Consider the following 20,929-nt stretch of genomic DNA (forward strand, 5'->3'; position numbering starts at 1 on the left):
TCCAGTGTGGTGTATTTCTATGACTTGCCAGTTGTCCTGGCTGTGACTTCCATCTCTGTGTTGAGCAGCAGTGGTAAAAATGCACATCTTTCCCAAGTCCAAGACCTTAATGGGAACGTGTTCACATGTTGACACTCCCCATGATATTGTCCACAAGCTTCGGGAGGCTTGTCTCTTAATCTCTTTCCTCTGAGAGGAAGCTTTTAGTTCTGAATATTTGTGAATGAATGTTTCTTCATGTTTGCTTTGAGAAAATGCCAACAGCAGTATGTTTCTAGCATCAAACATTTACATTCATTCATTCATTTATTCATTCATATATCCATTTTTTTATGGCATTAGAGGTTGAACCTAGAGCCTTACACATACTAGGCAAGTGTTCTATCTCCAAGCTACATCCCCAGACCCCTTCTTATTTATTCTTTGAAGACAGGTTTGCACTAAGTTACATAGGATGGTCCTGCATTCACTGTGTTGCTTGGGCAGGCCTTGAGCTTGTGGTCCTCCTGCCTCAGTCTCTGGACTAGCTTGGATTTCCATCTTCATAGTGCTGACAGGGCTCTCATATCTCTGCTGTGTTGTCTTCTGAGACAGTTTTGCTATGCTGGACCTAGATTAATGCCGCCACAATGGTGGAGATGGTGTTTCTGCTGTCCCTGACACCAGTGAGCTTTGCATCCACAGTAGCCCTGGGTAGTGAGTGAACTGTGTTCATCTAACTTTTGACAATGGTAATGGGTTTCACATAGCTCTGCAATGTGCTGTGGTATCTGTGGTGGCTTTGATCATGGTGGTTATCACATAAATAGGTGACATTTGGCCTGTTAGTCACAGAAGCAACACTGGGTTTTGTGGCTATATAATTCTGAGGTAGTTTAAAAAATGTACTTCTAAATAAAATGCCAATACCAATAAGTTTTTAGAAAAGTCAAACATAGTACCAATCTTCGTGCTCTGGACACTTTACTCATGGATGAGATTTATTAGTGTGTGCACAGATGTGTGTGTGCATGTGTATATACTTATTCCTGTGTGTTTGCATGCTATCTGCAGGTGTGTGTGTGTATGTCAATTGTTGATTTTGAGTGTCTTCCTCAGTCATTCTCTACCCCACCTAAAAAAAAAAGATATTTATTTATTTTATGTATATGAGTGTTCTGTTTCCATGCAAACCAGAAGAGGGAGTCAGATTCCATTACAGATGGTTGCGAGCCACCATGTGGTTGCTAGGAATTGAACTCAGGATCTCTGGAAAAGCAGCCAGTGCTCTTAACTACAGAGCCAGCTCTCCAGCCCCCTGCAGCCCCCTCCATCGCACTTTCTGAGAGAGGGTCATTGAACCCAGAGCTCACAAATACAATGATGCTGACTGCCTAACAAGCTCCAGGGATCCTCCAGTCCCAGTTCTCAAGTCTCTGCCTTCCCAGAAGTGGGATTAAATGTATGTGAAAACATACAGTAAGCACGTTTGGCTTATTTTACATGGGTCTGGGGACCAAACTCAGGTCTCCGTACTTAGAAAGCAATCTCTTTAATGCCTGCGCCATCTCTCCAGTCCTGAGAGTTGTGGTTCCAATAGAGAGGGAACGAGGCATCTGCAGTGGAGGGCTTACAGAGCAGGATCCTGGCATTGGCCTTAGAACTCACATGGCCCTGATGGTCCAGCTGGTGACATTCTGTAACCTTGACACTGGCAGTGGTGGGTCAATGACCTTGAAACAGGTGCTGATGGTATTCTATAACCTTGACCCTGATGTCGGTGCACTGGAGGGAGGACCAGCCACATCTGCATCGCAGAGACTCAGTTTTGAGAAGTGGGTCAAGTGTTACATAAAGTTACATAACAATACATGACAAAGCCAGCCCTAAGTTTGGGGTTTCTGCATAATACAAACAAACCCCTTTCTGCGCTGAACTATGGGGCCCATTCAGTCTAAATTTAAAGGCGTCTGCCTTCCAGCTTTCCCAGGGCTTGCTGGACCAGTGCTGCCTCCTTTATTGTGACTATAGTCACAATGTCTGTTCTCTTGTGTGTGCTCAGGGGTGAGACTGATCAAAACCATACACAGCAATCATCACATTTGAGCTTCCGGGAACTTGTGGTAAACAGTAAAGAAGGTTTTCTGCTAAGCTGAAGTGCTCTATGGCTCACTCAAAAGTCCATAAATATATTTGTTAAACAATGAAGGTGTCCCGATTAGTTTTGTGTCAGCCTTACACAGGCTAAAGACATTCGGGAAGAAAGACTCTAAATTGAGAAAATGCCTCCAGAAGATGGGCATGAAGGCAAGTCTGCCGGGCATTTTCTTAGTTAGTGATTTGTGAGTGAGGGTCCAGCCCACTGTGAGTGGGGTCACCCCTGCGCAGATGGTCCTGGGGTAGATAAGAAAGCAGGCTGAGCAAGCCATGGGAGTAAGCCAGTAAGCATCACTCCTGTGTGGCCTCTGCATAAATTCTTGACTCTAGGTTCCTGCCCTGTTTGAGTTCCTGCCCTCATTGCTTCCCTCAGTGATGGACTGTGATCTGGAGCTGTTAGCTGAAGTAAACCTTTTCCTCCCCAAGGTGCTTTTAGTTACGGTTGCGGTAAGAAGTAAAAAAGGAAGCACCCAGCTCCCGAGCGCCGCACTCCATGCAGAGCCACGTCGTTTGCTGCATTCAGAGCTGTGAGCAGCGTGCAGACCCCGGCTTCCTCTGACCCAGGCAGTCTGTTCTGCCCGCCCTGGCTGCTTCTGACCCGGGTGGTCCGTAACCTCTCCAGCTTGCTGTTTTCACTTTCTTTCCCTTGGCGGGTTGTTACCACGCCTGGCACACACAGCATCCCAACTCCACGGTGGGCTTTGTGCATCCTGTCAATACACTTTTCTTTTCATCCAATTAAGTCACCACATTAATAAACACAACAAAATAATCACAACAACCTGTTTTATGTGTAGAGAATATTTACATCCACCACCCTGTTGTCTTCCAGCTCCTTCTATCTCTGCCTCAGGCTCCCTTAATTTTCCTCTCCTTCTCTCCTCCCTCCTTCATAGACTTTCCCCATCTACCCTTCCTTCTCATCTAGTGAAAGGCTGGACCTGCCTTGTTGTATAATGACATCACTCTACAAGTCATGGTGTTTTATCATAGCAGTAGAAACCTAACTAAGACAGAAGGCCAATATAGTGAAAGTGCTGGTTTATAGTATAGTAGTCAAATTCTTTCTTTAAAAGTTCAAGAACCTTCAGAAATTTTGTACGGACCCAGGGGTATGATATTCAGGTGGAGAGAGGGACAATTCCACTGAAAACATTAAAAATATTAACATAAACATTTAAGGTTCCCATATCTTATAGTGTATACGATATATTTTAATAAAAGCTTTGAGAACTATACATGTAAAAATGACGGTAACGCTAATAGGTTTGATAAAAGTCAAGGTTCTGTCAATTTGGGCACTTAAGTTGTTGTCTACAGAGACAGGTTTAGGTTTAGGGTTTTGGGGTTTTCATAGAGATAGAATCACACCCAAAATTAAAAATTATTTATTCTCTCTCTGTATGTGTGTGTGGGAGGGGAAAGGGGATGGAGGGAGAAAGGAGGAAGGGAAGTGGAGGGGAGAGAAGGATGGGGAGGGGTGTGAGAGAGAGAGAGAGAGAGAGAGAGAGAGAGAGAGAGAGAGAGAGAGAGAGAGAGAGCAGCAGTGCACACGTAGAAGTCAGAGAACAGCTTGTAGAAACTGAATCTCTTATACTACCCCTGAGATATGGGTCTCAGGGTGAGAGACTTGGCAGCAGACTCCTTTAATGGCTAAGCAACCTTACTATCCCTATTCAAACTGAATTTATAGGTACAGTGTGGCATAAGAAATGTATATTGCTTCCCCAACCCCTTACTTCATTAGAGCATTTCTGTTGCTCTCAGTTCCCAGGGCTCATGATCTATTTCTTCCCCTTACAGTACTTGGGATGCATTGAAGTTCTGCGCTCAATGAGGTCTCTTGACTTCAGTACAAGAACTCAGGTTACCAGGTAAGCTGTCTTCAAAATGGATGCCTGTGACTTTATTTCTGAAGGAAAGATCTCAGAAAGTTCACAACCAAGAAATTTATAGAAGAAATCTTGCACCTTCCAATACCAGAGGCTGGTGATGGAGTCAGGGCTCACAGTGTTAAAATATCAGTGTATCTGTCCATGGGTGGAGAGATATGTCTCTTGTTGAAACACCATGATCGGCACCTGAGCCTTTTGGGCTATTTTTATAATTAAGCAGTAAACAATAAAAATTAAGGGTAACTGTGTGTTTGTTTGTTTCCCTAATGTAGAAACCACTAATGCAAGATCAATACTAAAATCACCAAACTATATTCTTTCTGAAAAATGAAGACCAAGATATCCAGAGTGAATTTCCAAAGTGCATAGAGAGAACACATTTCACAAGGTTAGAGGTGGAAATGTTCATGGGAGATCATTTAGCAAGACCGACCTTTGAAAGTAGTTCACTTCCAATTTCTATTTTAGGTTTTATACAAAATGTTGGGTTTCATGAATGTATTCTATGTTTATTAATATTTTAGTATAACATACTAGATATCATTATACTTTCACATATACATGCTAATTTACTGTGTTCACATGCGCCTCCTGTCACTCTCTTTTGTCCCTCTTTCCCTTTCAACTTGTCCCCTTCTGTCCCCAAATACTCTTTCTATTTTAATGTTGCATATATTTAAATCTTTATTCTACAAATGAGAGAAAAACATGTGATTTCTGTTTCCTTCCCAATTGCCCTTTCTTGTTCCCCTTGCCTCCTTCCCTGGCATAGTCCCCTTTCCACTTTTAACACACACACACACACACACACACACACACACACGCATACACACACTTCTATTAGTCTGACTTATTTTACTACATTTCCTACAAATGACCATAAATTAAAATATTTCATATGTGTTTCCTACATTCTAAACTTCTTATGATTCAGGACAGAAGCACTTTTCACTGAAACATTACAGCTAAATATAGTTTCCAATAGAGCCAAGCTTTTTTTTTTTTTTTTTTTTTTAGTTGTTTGTTTTTTGTTTTTTAAATGCTGATTGCCCACCATGATGCAGAAGAAGAGAGCAGAGGCTGTGATGTGTGTGGCCATGGGGGTCTCTATTGTGTTGGCAGTTGTGAAATTGCTTGTCGAACTTCCTCAGAAAGTGACGCTCGATTGTTTTTTCCACCCAGATCACCATATTGTGCTTCTCTGAGTTAGGAAACCACATCTGAAGGTTTAGGTCACTATGGGTAGTCATTGCCTGTTACGTCTGGACCTCTGCCCTAAGTCCTGTTGTACAGAATGCCTGTTCCTCTTCACTAGAGAAGTCCATGGTCAAGCACTGACACTGGGTGGGAACATATCAAAACCAGTGAACTAAACCAAAGGACTCCATCCCCATTCAGCTTGTGAAAAGACAGAGGAATTGTGTTTTGAAGTGAAAGGTTCTAAAAGAAAAGTGTTTCTCTGGTCACTTACTCATTCCCTGTGCTCAGGACTGCAGGGACAACAGACCAGAGATGAGACTTTTCAGGGGTGGATGAGATACAGAATGAGCTTCTTTCACAGGCTAGGGTTCTTACTAGGCCTTGTGAGGGGGTTGATCCGGCTGGGGACTTTTCAGAAGTGTTGGAATCTGGGTTAGGGAAGGTGGTATTGATGGTTAAATCAGGAGGAGCAAGAACAGTATTTGTGATGATTTGATGATCTAGGGGTGGGGGGACTTAATCATAGGAAGGAGACACCGCTTAGGATGGTTTCTCCTTCCTGTGTCTTGCAGGCAGGAGATAAGATGGCTGTCTTAGAGAGTCCTGTGCCATGAAGAGACATAACGGCCACAGCAATTCTTATAAAGGAAAGCATTCATTGGGGCTTGTTTACATTTTCAGAGGTTTAGTCCATTCTTGTCATGGTGAAACACATGACAGCAAACAAGCGGGCACTGTGCTGGAGAAGACACTGAGACTTCTACATCCAGATGCACAGGCAGCAGAAAGAGAGAGAGACCGGGCTTAGCTTGAGCTTTTGAAACCCCAAAGCCCACCCCAAGCAGCACCTTCTCCAATAAGGCCACATCTATCTCCTAATCCTTCTCATGTGGTGCCACTCCCTAATGACCAAGAATTCCAGTATAGGAGCTTATGGGGGGGGGCATTCCTATTCAAGCCACCACAATGGCCATGTTCACTTTTTTTACCCTCATTGACAAAGTATACACTGTCACATGTGCAGAATGATCCCACTGCCTAGGGATGTGTACTGTGTTCACATTCATCTGTGTGATGGCTGTCTTTAAAGTCTAGCCCACTCATTTCTACCGGTTTCCTCTTTGGCTTTCTGAGGTACTTTTGTTCCACTGATATAGTTATAAAATTCTGCCATGAGTTGTGTTGCTAAGGAATGTAAGCTATCTGGTATGCCCAGATGCTCAGTGTTAAGAAGCCAGATGATTCACTAATGACAGGGTCGTTTAAGGGAGTACCACCCTTCTCTTCTGCTGTAGTAGTAATGGGAGCAGGTTGAGAGCCACAAGTAAATAATTAACAGTTTCCTCTAAGGTGAGGACTTTCTTCTTAGGGACCTGTGGGTGGAAACCAAGTGGGCAAAAGCACTCACACTATAGAAGAAAACACTGGTGGGTATCGAGTTTGGATGCTTTTCTCCAGTCCCATTTCACTGTGTGAAAATGCTTCAGTGAACTAGGGCAAGGGGAATGCCGATCACAGGCTCAGATAAGGTGGTGTTGCATTCTGGTCACAGCAGTATTACCTTTGGTTTCATTAGACTCTTGAAAGTGATGTTGTTTATCTATGTGATACCCTCTATCCCTGTGTTATCTCTTTTATGTAATGTGTTTCTTATCAAAGTTAATTCCTGGAACATACTCACACAAAAATAATTTGACACATTAGCAATGAAAAGAAGCTGTTTGCTTCCAAAAGAATGCTCTGCCATGTCTTGTAGATCCACTACAGTGGGGAGCTTTAAAAATATGCTAATAGAAATAGAATTACGTCACTTTTTCCCCCTTTTTTCCTTAAGTTCTTCCCACCTGCTTTCCTTCGAGTGTGGAGCTTTTAAGGCCTTACTAGTAATTATGTTAACTGTGCCTGATTATCTAATTGAATACGTCCTCCATAGTTTATATAGCAAAAATAATCTGGAAGGGTTGCAGGGAACTTAGCATGATCAGTTTATAGAGACACTAGATGAACTTATTTTTAAAAGTATTTTAGCCACGATATCCATTTTGTAAGCAAATAACCTCTATGCATCTGTTTACTGCACTTTAAAATATAACTTAAAAATTTCCCCCATTTATTATTTGGAGGCAACGGCAGTGATGTCACAAGGGAGGTTTAGTTTTAGCCTGTTCCTGGCAAGTGAATTTATTCATTTATTTATTCATCTATCTATTTATCTATCTATCTATCTATCTATCTATCTATCTATCTATCTATCTATCTATTTATTTTTAATGATAGAAGTCTTGGATTTCCAACTGATCAATGACTTTTAACTGTTCTAGCTAATACATAACTTTAAAAATGTACATTCAATTGCTTCCGTGTAGCTTGTAGTTTTGTCTACACTGCTTTGTGCTCCTGGCTGGTCACATGCATGCACCTGCCCCAGAGCTATCTTGGATCCATGAATAGAAAACACACACACACACACACACACCCCAGTTATTCTTGAAATGCCTTGGCTAACTTCAGAATCAAGACTGCACACTCCTAATTCTTTCCCTGATACCTGAGGCCCAACTGGGAAACTGGCCAGAAGCCACTTATCAGAAAACTCACATGGCTGGTTGGATTTATCTCCAAGGACCTTCAGCATCAGTAATTCCCAATTAAATCAAAACATCAGAACCAACCTCTACACTTTTAGATGTTACTAGAAGTGCAACTGGCTCAGTGGCTGTCAAAAAAAATCTTACATTTCTGATACCTTAGTTTAGGGTGTGTCTTAGGGTTTTGTTTCTGTGAAGAGACACCATGACCAAGGCAAGTCTTATAAATAACAACCTTTAAATGGTGCTGGCTTACAGGTTCAGAGGTTCAGTCCATTATCATCAAGGCAAGAGCATGGCAGTATCCAGGCAGTCATGGTGCTGGAGGAGCTGAGAGTTCTACATCTTTATCTGAAGGAAGCCAGGCATCTAGGAGGAGTGTCTCCAAACCCAGCCGCAGAGTGACACACTTCCTCCAACAAGACCACACCTCCTAATAGTACCACTCCCTGGGCCAGGCATATGCAAATCATCACAGGGGGATAGGTGATATGTGCACTCCAATCACTGAGAAGATGTCCTGGCTGTCGGACCCAGCTCTGTCAAGCCACTTTTTATCTGAAATATTCAGCTTGGTCTGGATGTGAACACATAGTAAGAAGGGAACCAGACTAATATTTATGGATTCTACAGGACAAAATGTGGTCACAGGGGCTTCTGTTGAGTTTATTTAGTCTTAATGCCAAGATTTTAATTATCACCATAGACATGGGACTAAGTGAGAACCCACGGTATGAGACAGATCAAGGCTGAAGCAGGTATTGCTCCTCAGAAATATGATGGAGTGGACAGAGGAGGTAAGGGCCTCAGTGTCTGTAGAAGCTAGTGAGCAGTTCTGCAGAGGAAACTACTTCTCACAGGGCTCCTTCTCAGCAGATTCAGAGAGCACAAGTCCTCCCCTAAAGGTGCCCTTGTCCAACACAAGCTGATGGCCTCACGTCCCCCTAATCCCACAACTGTGATATAGTCTCTGCCTGTTCTGTGCCTCCCCCTCTCAAAGACCAAGGACAGGGACCAAGACTGATGTGACCTGGTACCTATTGGAGGCCATAGAGGACTTTACTGTGCAAGGCTGTTGGGTTTCTACACTGGCCACTGTGACACAAGACTGATTTCAGAGTTGCTGTTCCTTCATTTGCACTACTGGAATTGTTTAACAGTATTTTCTGGGCCAGGGCACCTGCCCTCACCTGGTGAAGAAGCAGGAGCTTTGGAGTTGGCGTAAGCTCATGGCACCGCTGTGGCTCCATAAGTGGACAAGAAATGCTTTTGTTCACTGTTCTGTTCATCTTTGTTACTTGAAGTCTCCCAAGCCCGGGTTTTTGGAGAGTGGAAGTTGTGAATGTCTACACTATGCAATTAAAATCCAGAGTCCTCAGAAAGGTGGCTCATACCCAGGAAACTATAAGGGCTTTTCTGATGCTGAATATTGATTGACAACTTCAGTTATCAACCAGAAGTCATACCCTAGTTGCCCAAGATGCTGAGGGTGTCTGGTCAGACCCTAAGTCAGGTTCAAGAGACAGCAGATGGAGGAACAGAAGCAAGAACCTTCCTTCTTCTCATTTCTCATGCACAGCCAAAGGGTGATGGTTCTTTTTCATTGTCAAATCAATGGGCTTTGGATCACCATGGAAACACACCTCTGGAGGAGTCGGTGAGAATGTTTCCAGATAGATCTAACCGAGCAGGGACCACTTACCTTGAATGGGGGCAGTGCTATTCCCAGACTGAATAAAAACGGAATGGGATTGATGGGCATTCATCTCTCTCCGCTTCTCAACCGTGGGTGTGATATGACCAGCTGTTGCACACTCTAGCCAACTTCACCACAGTAGACTGTATCCCCCCTTTGAAGCCTACCTGTAAATCCAAACAAACTCTGCCCCCTAAAGCTGTTTCCAGGTATGTGTTTATTATTGTAGCAATGATACAACCTCTCTCCTTAAGACTAATCACAGAAGTCACACAGGGATTTCTGGTCATGAAGGATCCTATTCAACCCCCTGCAGTGCTGGAATGAATCTGGTAACCGACCGGTTCGCTTTCTCTTTGAGTCCTATGAACCTGTGCCCTCAGCCAAGTGTGGCTTGCTGGAGTCTCGGATGAGTTTAATGTGATTGATAAGATGCTGTTCAGGGTTCAGCACAGCTTGCAGTTCTAAACTCTGGGGAGGAAAGCGATTCGATGTATTTCATGTTCTTTGCATCCCCTTTTTAAATAGGCTCAGAGACCCCTGTGAGCTCTGGGGCTTTGCATGAGGCCATCAGCACACCCCACAAGGGCTTTGTGGCTGCCCTGAACTCTGTTTTGGAGCAGGAAAATCTTGTTGGGTCATAACTGTGAAAGGAAAGCATCTTTCTTCCCTTTCTCTCTGTCCTTCCTTAGGGTTGGGGTCTCAGAGAAGTTATGTCTGTGGGTATCTATCTGTCTGTCTGTCTGTCTGTGAGTATTTAAAGTGATGTGCCTGGGCATAGTACCAAACACATGCAGTAGAGGCACTCACAGACACATGGTCTGTCATGAGCAAGGGATCTGGTGACAAGCTGGGATATGGAGTCTTTTCATTCAAGGACTGGTTTAGATGGTGTTGATCTGAAGGAGAGATACACCATTGCTAGTTATAGGCTTTGAACTTATCTTATCTGCAAAGAGCAGATAAGACCTGGCCACAGGAAAAGGAAGCAGAGGCTTGAATGGTGTTCCCGAGAATGGCACTTCTATGTGTGTGCTGGGGTGTAGCCTTGTCTGCCTGTCCCTTTATGAGCATGGCCTCAGCATATCTACCCAGTGTGTGTGGTCTCCTCACATCTACCCTTGTGTGGGTGTGGTCTCCCCACACCTGTCCCCTGTGTGGGTGTGGTCTCCCCACACCTGACCCCTGTGTGGGTGTGGTCTTCACATCTGGCTCCATAGGGATATTCCTCTCCAGCTGAAGGAGGACCTATTGGACCAGATCCCAGCGTGGGGCCTCGACTCCATCTTCCAAGATTTTACCTGGAAAGCTCAGCCACAGGCGTCTCACATTCTCTAACTCCAGGTAAAATGTTTACTCCATTGCCTCCAGATCTGTGAGTCTCAGTGTCCTCCTCCCCACGCTCTACTCCAACAGCGTGGTGGATTTTAGGAAAGGGCACATTTGCTAACAAGTGGTCTGCACTGTTTGCAGTGGGTTTGCTTTCTCCAGCCTCATCCTCATCAGGAGTAGGTTGGTGAGTGGAAGATGAAGGAGAGGGAAAAGAACAGGTGAGGCCTGGGCTCATGGGAGCCTTGGGGATTATGTGGCCCCATTATACCTCTGGTGGGTGCTGGACACCTTTTATTCAGGCCTCTTGGTAATAATTTTCTCCTGGAGGCGAATGGCACCAACTCTACTAAGTGTGCAGGAATTATTCCCGGAACTTCATGTCCATGAAGGCATGGTGACCTTAACTGGATTAGGGTGACTTTCCCACTTGAGAAACACCAGGTGAGGTAATGCTAGGGAGTCTTGCCCTCATAAGCTTACCACACAAAACATGTTATGCTCCGTACTTGGCCACCTCTCACAGTGTAGCTGATGATGGTGACTCATGTCCGCCTGCTCCCTTAGGACTGAGAAGGAGCTCTGTCTCTATTTCACCCTTACGAGTGGGCTTGTCAACTCTTGTATCCTGATTTTTCCTTCTTGCTACAAAACAAACAGCCCCATGTTGGTTTCAGTTAGCTGCGCCAGAGAAAGGAACGAGTCTATTTTTATAGCTAGCTCCTCTGAAGCTGGGTAAGTCTCGTAACGAGGAGAGAAAAAACCAGTGTGAATTGGCCCTCTCTGTCCCCCCCACCCCCTGTACACTCAGGCGGCTCAGAATAGCTGTCTCTGGATTTGAGCCCTACCTGCTCATTCTAAATGTGCTTGTCCTAAAACATGCTTCTAGCCTGACTGTCTCATCCCCTCCCCCCAACGAGGACAAGAGGAGGCAGGGAGAAATTTCCATGTTTGGGTGTCACCTGTGCATGTGTATGCTCTGCCTTTGGGATGAAACTCGGGTGGCTTTGGAACACTGGCCTTCGGCAGCTGGAATATTTGGGTGCTCTTGCTCTCCCATCTCTCAGTAGTTGTATTTAGGTCTGTGCCAAGCACAGGAGGTGCAGTGGAGTCCCTTGGTGGTCCAGAGTTCAGGGCAATGGGCTATATTGGCACTCATGAAGGTGAGGGGCTGTTAATTTGGGAATGTGGAAGAGGGTCTCCCTTGATGGGGTTGAGTTCAGGAAGACTTCTCTGAAGAGGGAGCAGCAAACATTGGTGTGATGGTTTGCATATGGTTGGCCCAGGGAGTGGCACTGTTGGGAGGTGTGGCCTTGTTGGAGTGGGTGTGGCCTTGTGGGTGTGGACTTAAGACCCTTGTCCTAGGTGCATGGTAGGAGCCAGTATTCTGCTAGCAGCCTTCAGATGAAGATGTAGAACTCTCAGCTCCTCTTGCACCATGCCTGCCTGGATGCTGCCATGCTCCCATCTTGATGATACTGGGCTGAACCTCTGAACCTGCAAGCAGCCCCAATTAAATGTTGTCATTTATAAGACTTGCCTTGGTCATGGTGTCTGTTCATGCCAGTAAAACCCCAACTAAGACAACTGGCAACATTTTCCTCCAGTCTCGCTGAAGAGGGAGCACAGTGACAATTGTTTGGACCTGGTTGGATGAGGCAGGCTCACTTGTTGAACCACACTCACTGGATATGCATGATTGTGTAAATACATTCTGGGCAGAACTTCCAGTTGGTACCCAGTAAGGTTGTGGGTCAGCTCCAGAGACCATGGTACATTATACCCACTGGGCTCTAAGCTTTGGTGTGAGGACACAAAAACAACCTTGGGGCACAGGGACCTGGGCTGTGTCTTGTAGAATAGGGTTCTCACCCTGATCTGATGTTTTGTTCAGTCTCTTGACCATGATTATGATACCAAATTCTTCTCAGCTGTGAAAAATAGGCAAGATATTACTGTGTAACAATGACTGGGATTAGTAAGTAAGGGCCCACAGGTGTTACCTTGATTAAGTGCATGTGTTTTAATATGCATATTCATTCAATCACTAACAGATTCCAAGATGTGGTATAGGGAGGCTGTTAGGAGACAGTAGCCCTATGGAATCCTAGTTCTTATATAACTTATAGACAGCTTGGCTGACAAGAGACTCCTCTCCCTAGCAATCCTTCTGCGTATATAATCTTGGGTGGAGGAGGTCTTGTGAGTCCTGTAAGTTTTGTTGACTTCCTGAGCTTATGAGTCTCCCTCCCACCTCCAGAACAAGCAGTTGTAAAATGTTCATGTGTGGGTGGAAATTGGAGCCCTGGACTGGCATGGCTGCTGGAAACTGGCCGGGCTTGGGTGACTAAGGCAAGAAAAGGAAGACCAGATGACTGCTGCAAGTTCAGGCAGAGAAAGGGTGAAGCCCATCAGAGCAGCTGGTTAGAATTTGAAGGTTGTGTCCACTCCTGGGTCTGGCCTATTCTCTTGGCAGCAATGAGAATCATTTCTGACATACAGCCCTGACAGCATGAATTTCCCCCAGGCCATCTCTACTATAATGGACTGAAGTCCCCTGATATCATGATTCTAAATAAGCCTTTCTTCCCTTAAGGAGTTTTTGAGAGGCATCTGTCACATTGACACAGTGTCAACCACACCTCTAGATTGATTCATTTTTTTATTTATTGACAGTCTAGGAAGGTGTCTCGGGCCCCTGGCAAAACTTTCTGCTTGGGGAAGGCAGTTTGGGGGAGGAATGCAACATTCTAGGCTGGGGAGATGGGAGGATGTTCTCCCTCGGGAGATTTTGCTTCTGGGGCACAAACTTTATGTCAGTATAGCAAAACACCAGAAGCAATTTTTCCTCACAGTTTTGAAGGTTTTACTTCATGACTGACTGGCCCCTTGATGAGGTGTATCATTGTAGCCAAGGCAAGGGGCATTGCAAAACCAGTTACATTGTGAGCTGAGAGAGAGAGAGAGAGAGAGAGAGAGAGAGAGAGAGAGAGAGAGAGAGAGAGAGAATATGACTCTACAATCACCTTCAAGGACATGCTCCCACTGGCCTAAGACCCTCTACTATGAGGCCTGCCTCCTGATGATTGACACCAAGCACAGGGCCTTTGGTGGGGAGTGGAGGGGTGAGAGTGGGGACAGGGGGGCACCTCAAAAGGCAAACTGTAGCAGTGGGTTGGGGGCAGGATGTTCCCAAGAGAACCTCTCCCTTGGCTCCAGATGATGACAAAGAACTTGGGACTCCATCCTACCCTTGCCAAGGACACTGGAAGGATGGAACTCCTGACCTTGAAGTTAAGAAGGGATCGTGGGTATAGAGATCACTCATTGAGTAAAACTACTCATTTCATAAGATCAACCAGTGGAGTTTGGATCCCCAGAATTCAGACAAACGGGTGTGGGGTAGGCAATAACCGTATCTCTCCAGAAATATAGGAAACAAAGGCAAGAGAATCTTCTAGAAGTACAGAGTGCTTCAGAGATAATGTGGAAACCAAGAACTGACTCCCAGAAGTTCTTCTCTGATATCCACATGGGCACTGTGGCATGTGTGTCCCTACACATCCATGTCACATTCATGCATGCGCGCACACACACACACAAATAAAACTGGTAGTGAATAAATAAATGGAAACAATCTGGACAGAGCAGGACCACAGAGGTCATAGGACTCGGGCCACACTTGTAGACCAACCCCCCTCAGTCTCCAGAGCGCTCATCTCAAACCAGGCTACCTTATAGTCACATGATCGTGATATGAGGAACAAGATGGACCACATGAGCGTCTGCTTCCAACACATTTTTGAGGTGCTAATTCTGCCTAGGAACCCACTCTAGGGATGTATTCTTCGTTCCCTGAAAAACCTATTTCTGTTTTTCATTTCCAACTTCAGAACCATGCAATGCACTGATTGTTCACGGAGCCAGGGCTTTGGAAACGAGTCCATTTATTTATTTTTTCAAAGGAGCCCACTCACATGGGAATTTTAAAAATGGAGATCACAGAGACCTTGCTGGCTGAAGCTGGTTTAAATAGCATCCGTACCACAGATCCGTGGTGCTCCTCCCAGTGCTCCCGGTGAGGACCATCTGCCATGGTGTGTATTTATAACCCTCAGGCCAGAAGCACATTTATGTCACAGTGTACCTCTTTTACCGCTCCTTTTTCCGCCGTCGAGCTCACACGCCTCACAAATAGATGATTCCAGAAGGCTCTTGTCAGAGGCAGCCGCTTGAGTGAGCCAGGCAGCCTGGACTCAGGACTTTACAGTTGACTGGCCCTGTGCACATGTTGTATTTCATGAGGTTCCCCAACACTGCATCCATGATGGTACCTCCTCCTCGGTAGGACTAGGAATCCACTGAGATGGTGTCTGAAAAGCGTTTAATTAGCTTAGCACAGGAAAGGGTTCAGCCAGCTTGGCTCAGAGCCATATTTTTTCTCTTTAAAAATTATTCTTTTATTTGTTTTTATGTGTGCGTGTGTGCATGCGTGTGTGTGCATACATGCCATAGCACACCTGTGGAGGGCAGAGGATCCCCGTAGGAGTAGGTTCTCTCCTATTACATGGGCTTTGGATTTGAACCTGGGTATTTGATCTTGGTGACAAGCTTCTCCACCCTCTGAACCATCTCACTGGCCCCAAGTTTTTATTTTCCTCACATCATCTCCTGTCGGCAAATCTCATTGCCTTAAATACACACACCAGGGCATGTATTGTCTCCACCGCTCAGCATCTATTTGTTGTAGTGCAGGGCTGTATTTACAGAAGCTGTCTGGCAGTGTGTGATGCTGGGATGGTCAGAGACCACAGTCTTGAGTCTGTTACCATGTTGAGGTTATTTTCCCTTGACCACTACCACCACTATGCCATCCTGGCATCTCTCCTGTCAGCCTTTGTAGTCACCACAACTCGGGCTTGTTTCAGCCCATTCCTCCTCCTTGATCACTTGCCTGGGATCAGCAGCTCCTCCTGGTGACTGCTCCCCTCTTTTCTAACCCTTATCTTCCATTTCCTTTATTCCCAGTTTAAAAAAAAAAAGCATGTGTGTGTGTGTGTGTGTGTGTGTGTGTGTATGTATATCTGTATATATGTACCTATGTATAAATGTGTATGTCTATGTGTGTGTATGTGTGTATATGTATAGGTATATATGTGTGTGTATAGGTATATATGTATAAATGTATATGTCAGCATGTTTGTGTGTGTATATATGTATGCGTGTGTGTATATATATATATGCATACATGCATGTGTATGTATGTATATATGTATGAATGTGTATGTCTATGTGTGTGTATGTGTGTATATATGTGTGTATATCTATATATGAATGTATATGTCTGTATTTTTGTGTATACATGTATATATATATATGTATGTGTATTATGTATGTGTGTGTATGTATATATATATAAATATACATATATTTATGTGTGCATGTGTGTATTCTCACGCTTTTGTGTGTGAGTGCCAGTGCACACATGCCATGGTGTGAGTATGAAGGTTGGGAACAGCCTGAGGGGTCTGCCCTCACCTTCCAGCTTATTGGAGATGGGTCTTTTACTGTATCTGGTGCATACAGCACCTTAACTGTCCTGCAAGCTTCCAGGCATTTTCTCGTTTCTCCCAGCTCCTGGTAGGAGTCTTGGGATTACATCCGTGAACTAGTCTGTGTAGCTTGTATGGGGTGGGATCTGGGGATCCAAATTAGAACCTTACACTTGTGCTTTGCCCATGGAACCTCCACCCCACGGCTGCAGTTCCTTGTTCCTGCTAAGAGATCAACTTGCTGAAGCATGCCTATTGTTAATACACCCCACAGTGTTCCTGCCACCTGCAGAATGCTGAGCTCAGGGACATTCTTAGTTTGCCGAGCTCTGCCTGGCCTGGCCAACATCTGCTCTGTGCATTCCTCACTGCCACTTTCTTTCCACTTTTATTGGATATTCTCTGTATTTACATTTCAAATGTTATACCCTTTCTCCTCCTTCCCTCCTCCCCCTCAGCTTGCTTCCATGATTGGGTGCTCCCTCTCCCAATCACCCTTTACCTCAGTGCCTTGGCTGGTTGATGATGTTGTTCTTCCCATGAGGTTGCAAACCTTTCAGCTCCTTCAGTCTGATGGTTAGCTGCAAGCATCCTCATCTGTATCTATATGACTCTGGCAGAGCGTCTGAGGAGACATCCATATCTGGTTCCTGCCAGTAAACTCTTCTTAGCATCAGCAACAGTGCTTAGGTTTGGTGGCTGCACATGGGGCCTCACAGCCACTTTCATTTCCTATGCTCATCTCCCAAACCTGCTCCACTTTGGGTCTACCTTAAAACTGTTGTTTCATAAACAATAAGTAAGCCTCCCCCCCACATCCTGTTAGATGTGACACAATGCCTCGTTGTCACTTAGAATCAGGGAAGAGATAGCAAAACATACATTCTGGATTATTGTAGACAAGATTTCTAACCAAAAATCACAGTTCTGTGTCTGTTAAGAGGAAGAAACAGAGATGGGAGGAAGGGTGGGGAGATAGAATTAGAAGAGAGCAAAGAGAAGGACAGAAGAGGAGAGAAGGGGGGAGTCACAGAGCACACACTCCACATCAGGAAGGAAGGCTGGACAGCATCCGTACTGAGCTGTTCATGCTGAGAAGTGATAAGGAACGGAGCAGCTATGTCAGTAGACTTGGTGACACAGACAAGATGGATGAATTCCTGGAAGGGTCCAACTGCCTCAGTTCCCTGAATGAAGAGTGGGTGACCTACATAGGCTCCATCTACTGAATGAAACTCATCTCGAAAGAAGACCTCCCCACAGAGAAAACTTCAAGGCCAGATGGCTCCAAACACTTAAGAGAGAGGTAGCACCAGTTCCCACAATCTGTTCCAGAAAACAGAAGGGACACTTTCCAATTCCCTTCATGAGTCCAATGTGATCCTGAAACTCAAACCACACAGCGACTGTCAAAGAAAAGAGCCCAAGAGAACAACACACAGACGTAGGCACAACCTCTTACGAGGACCTTTCAAATGGGATCCACACATGCCTTAGAACAATAACATGCCTCTCTGAAGGTATTTTGCAAGGATTATACAACGGGTTTAATACTTTAAATGACTAAAAAAGAAAAATCGTATGAACAGTTTGATGGAGGCAGAAGAGGTGCCCACTAAAAACCGGAAAACACCGGGAAGAGAAAAAGCATCTCAACGCAGTGACAGGGCATCCACAAACCCATGGCCTGTGCCAGTGCACAGCGGGGACCTTTCCCTTTAAGAAATGGAGGTAGGTTAACATTGCTTTCAGTTCAACACTGTCTGAGAGATCCCAAGCAGAGCAATGAGACAAGTAAGGAAAGAACCATGCCAGCAGTACAAAGCAAACTAAACCCATCTTCATCTGTATATAAAACCCTGAAGCAGCTACCCAGACAATACAAGAGCAATGGTTCAGAAAAACTCCATAGTATCAGATCAGTATCCAGCTACCTGCTGTATTTGTTACACTAACAAGGATCAATTTAGAAACACAAAGAATTTAAAGTCACATTTATTAGGAGGCACGCCATGTCACTACACATATGTAGAGGTCAGAGGACAACTTGTATGAGACAGTTCTCTCCTTCTACCCCGGGGGATCAATCTCTGGTCATCAGGCTTGGCAACAAATGTCTCTCTATTGCCAGCCATCTTGGCGATGTGAATTCCCAGAAATGCCTTAGTTTCTTTTCCTGTTGCAGTGATAAGATACTCTGATGCAAGCAACTTAATCAGTTTAGGTTGGCTCACAACTCCAGGCTGCAGAAAGTCATAGCAGGGAAGACACAGCGTCAGGAGCTTGAGGGACCTGGTCACATGATATCCACAGTCAGAAACAGAGCACTGAGTCTGTGCATTCTGTACTTGGCTCACCTTCTCCACTTACAAGTTCCGGGTTCCATTTCCACTTAGACTTTATTACATTCATAATATAATCAAGACAAATCCTTCCCAGAATTCTCAGCCGCTAACTGTAATGTAGACAGTCTCTCACAAGTATGCTCAGAGGCCTGCCTCCTTAACGTGAACAATCGACACTTGCCACCACAATAATTCTCAGTGCCGCACACGGTAAAATCTTAAGTTTTCAAGCCTTTATTAATGACGCAAAATAAAGTCAAGAGAAAGCCATTGGCTGAAAGTCCAGAAGACCAAATATTAGGTTAAATTACTTCCATTTCTATTCTGCCTCAGGGTCAGTTTACCAACGAAAATAAATGAGACCACTCATGTTTGGCAGTACGAAAGTCACTTCCTTTAGAGAATTCAGCTTTTAGTATTTTGGTAGAATGTTCTTTCTCTCAAGGTTTTGCCAACTCCTTCTTACTAACTTTGAAGAAATGGAAGACTTTGGTAGTGTTTTTTTTTTTTTTTTTTTTTTTTTTTTTTTTGAAGGGGAAAATTTTTATTTATTAGTAATTTGAAATTTCCTATAACTTAGTTAAAAGCACTTTGATATTTAAAGTTATGATCTGAGAGAGAAACAGGATGTAGAACAGTGATCCTGAGTCTGCCTTCCTCTCTCTGGAGAGATGATGTGTGCCTTTCGCTATTTTAAAAACATTCATTCATTCATTGTACATTAGGCAAGAACTGTACCACTGAGTTCTATTGTGAGCCTCAGGTTCCCAGGCTGACTGCTGGCGCCCAAATCTGGCCTCCTTGCACGGAGCATCCATTCTATCCAAGGCCACCGCCACTGTTGAACTTGCACAGCTGCCTTGAGACATGCGCACTGTAAAGGTGGTAGAGGCACCACACATTGTTCTTACCATCCCATAGAACTTTGTAGGGCTCTGGTCATTCTCTGTCTTGTTTCTTCTGCTTTCAACCAAGCAATTTTGACCCTTTCCAGGACTGAGTTTGTGTGTATGTATGTGTGATTTGTGTGTGTATAATGCGTGTATGTATGATGTGTGTATATATGATGTATGTAAGTATAATGTGTATGAGATGTGTGTATGTATAATGTGTGTTGTATGGTAAGTGTATATATGATGTGTATATGATATGTGTATGTATGATGTATGTATGTATGATGTGTTTCTGTGATGTATGTATGTGATGTGTGTATATATGATGTATGTATGATGTATTTATGTGAACTGTATATGTGATGTATATATATGATATATATATGATGTATGTATGATGTGTTTATGTGATGCATGTATGTATGTATGATGTGAATATATGTGGTATGTGTATTATGATGTGTGTGTGTGTGCATGAGTTGAGTCAGCTGCATGAGCTTCCCTTTTGTCTCTGTTCCCACACATCTGGGGACACCTGACCTTCCACAGCATGAGAAATAATTAAGGGTGGTTGTTTATGGGCTGGAGTTGTGGCTCAGTTGGTAAAGCATGAGTCAAGAATGTATAAGACTATAGTTCCATCCCCAGCAGAAGGATTAGAAGTCCAAGTTTAGCCTTAGTTACATGAATTTGAGGCCAGCCTCGGGTACATGAGGGTTTAACAGATGTGTACATCTGGCCTGTCATATTGTCAGAGGGCCATTTTATTCCTGCCCACATTCTTTTCCAACCCATCATGGATCTGTGGCTTAGTCAGTGAGGGGAAGAGGCCCAGTGGTCTGCAGCCTGGTAATCCTGGGAAGGATGAAAACTTAGAGGTTATGAGTGAGTCTACTCCATTCCCCACCTACACAGTTCATTCAACCACAAATGTGGTAAACCAAAGATACTCAGGACAGCTTCATTACAGGAGTTTGTTCCTTGTGGGGTTAGGCCCACCCACTGCCTTGGGTCACTGGGAAGAGAAAGGGCTTTTATCTGTTGGGGTTGAGTCTTCTGTGAGTTTGGAGAGGTTTATCAGACCCTGAACCTCTACCCATGAGATCATAAGATGCCACAGTCTCCCTGTCAACATTATGACAACCAAAGTTGGCTTCAGAGTTTTTTTTTTTTTTTCTAGTGTCCAGAGCCTCAGATAGTTGCTTTAGGCTAATCCCCATACCTTAGCAACGAGTTGATTTATCATAAAGGAAATACATATGGAGCTGGAGAGATCGCTCAGAGGTTAAGATGTT

At 44.3% G+C, this 20,929-nt stretch overlaps 1 protein-coding gene across 1 annotated transcript in view; it reads left to right on the plus strand.

Annotated features, from left to right (window-relative positions):
• SHC3 (SHC adaptor protein 3) overlaps positions 1 to 20,929 on the plus strand; it is a gene marked incomplete at both ends in the record, with an annotated part of 124,128 nt that overhangs the window by 43,795 nt on the left and 59,404 nt on the right. The window contains one exon of the mRNA XM_080920524.1: positions 3,940 to 4,010. Within this exon, the coding sequence (XP_080776650.1) occupies positions 3,940 to 4,010 (71 nt within the window). The remainder of the gene's footprint in view (positions 1 to 3,939; positions 4,011 to 20,929) is intronic.

Source organism: Micromys minutus (assembly GCF_963924665.1).
Source record: "Micromys minutus genome assembly, chromosome: 1".
Lineage (NCBI taxonomy): Eukaryota > Metazoa > Chordata > Mammalia > Rodentia > Muridae > Micromys > Micromys minutus.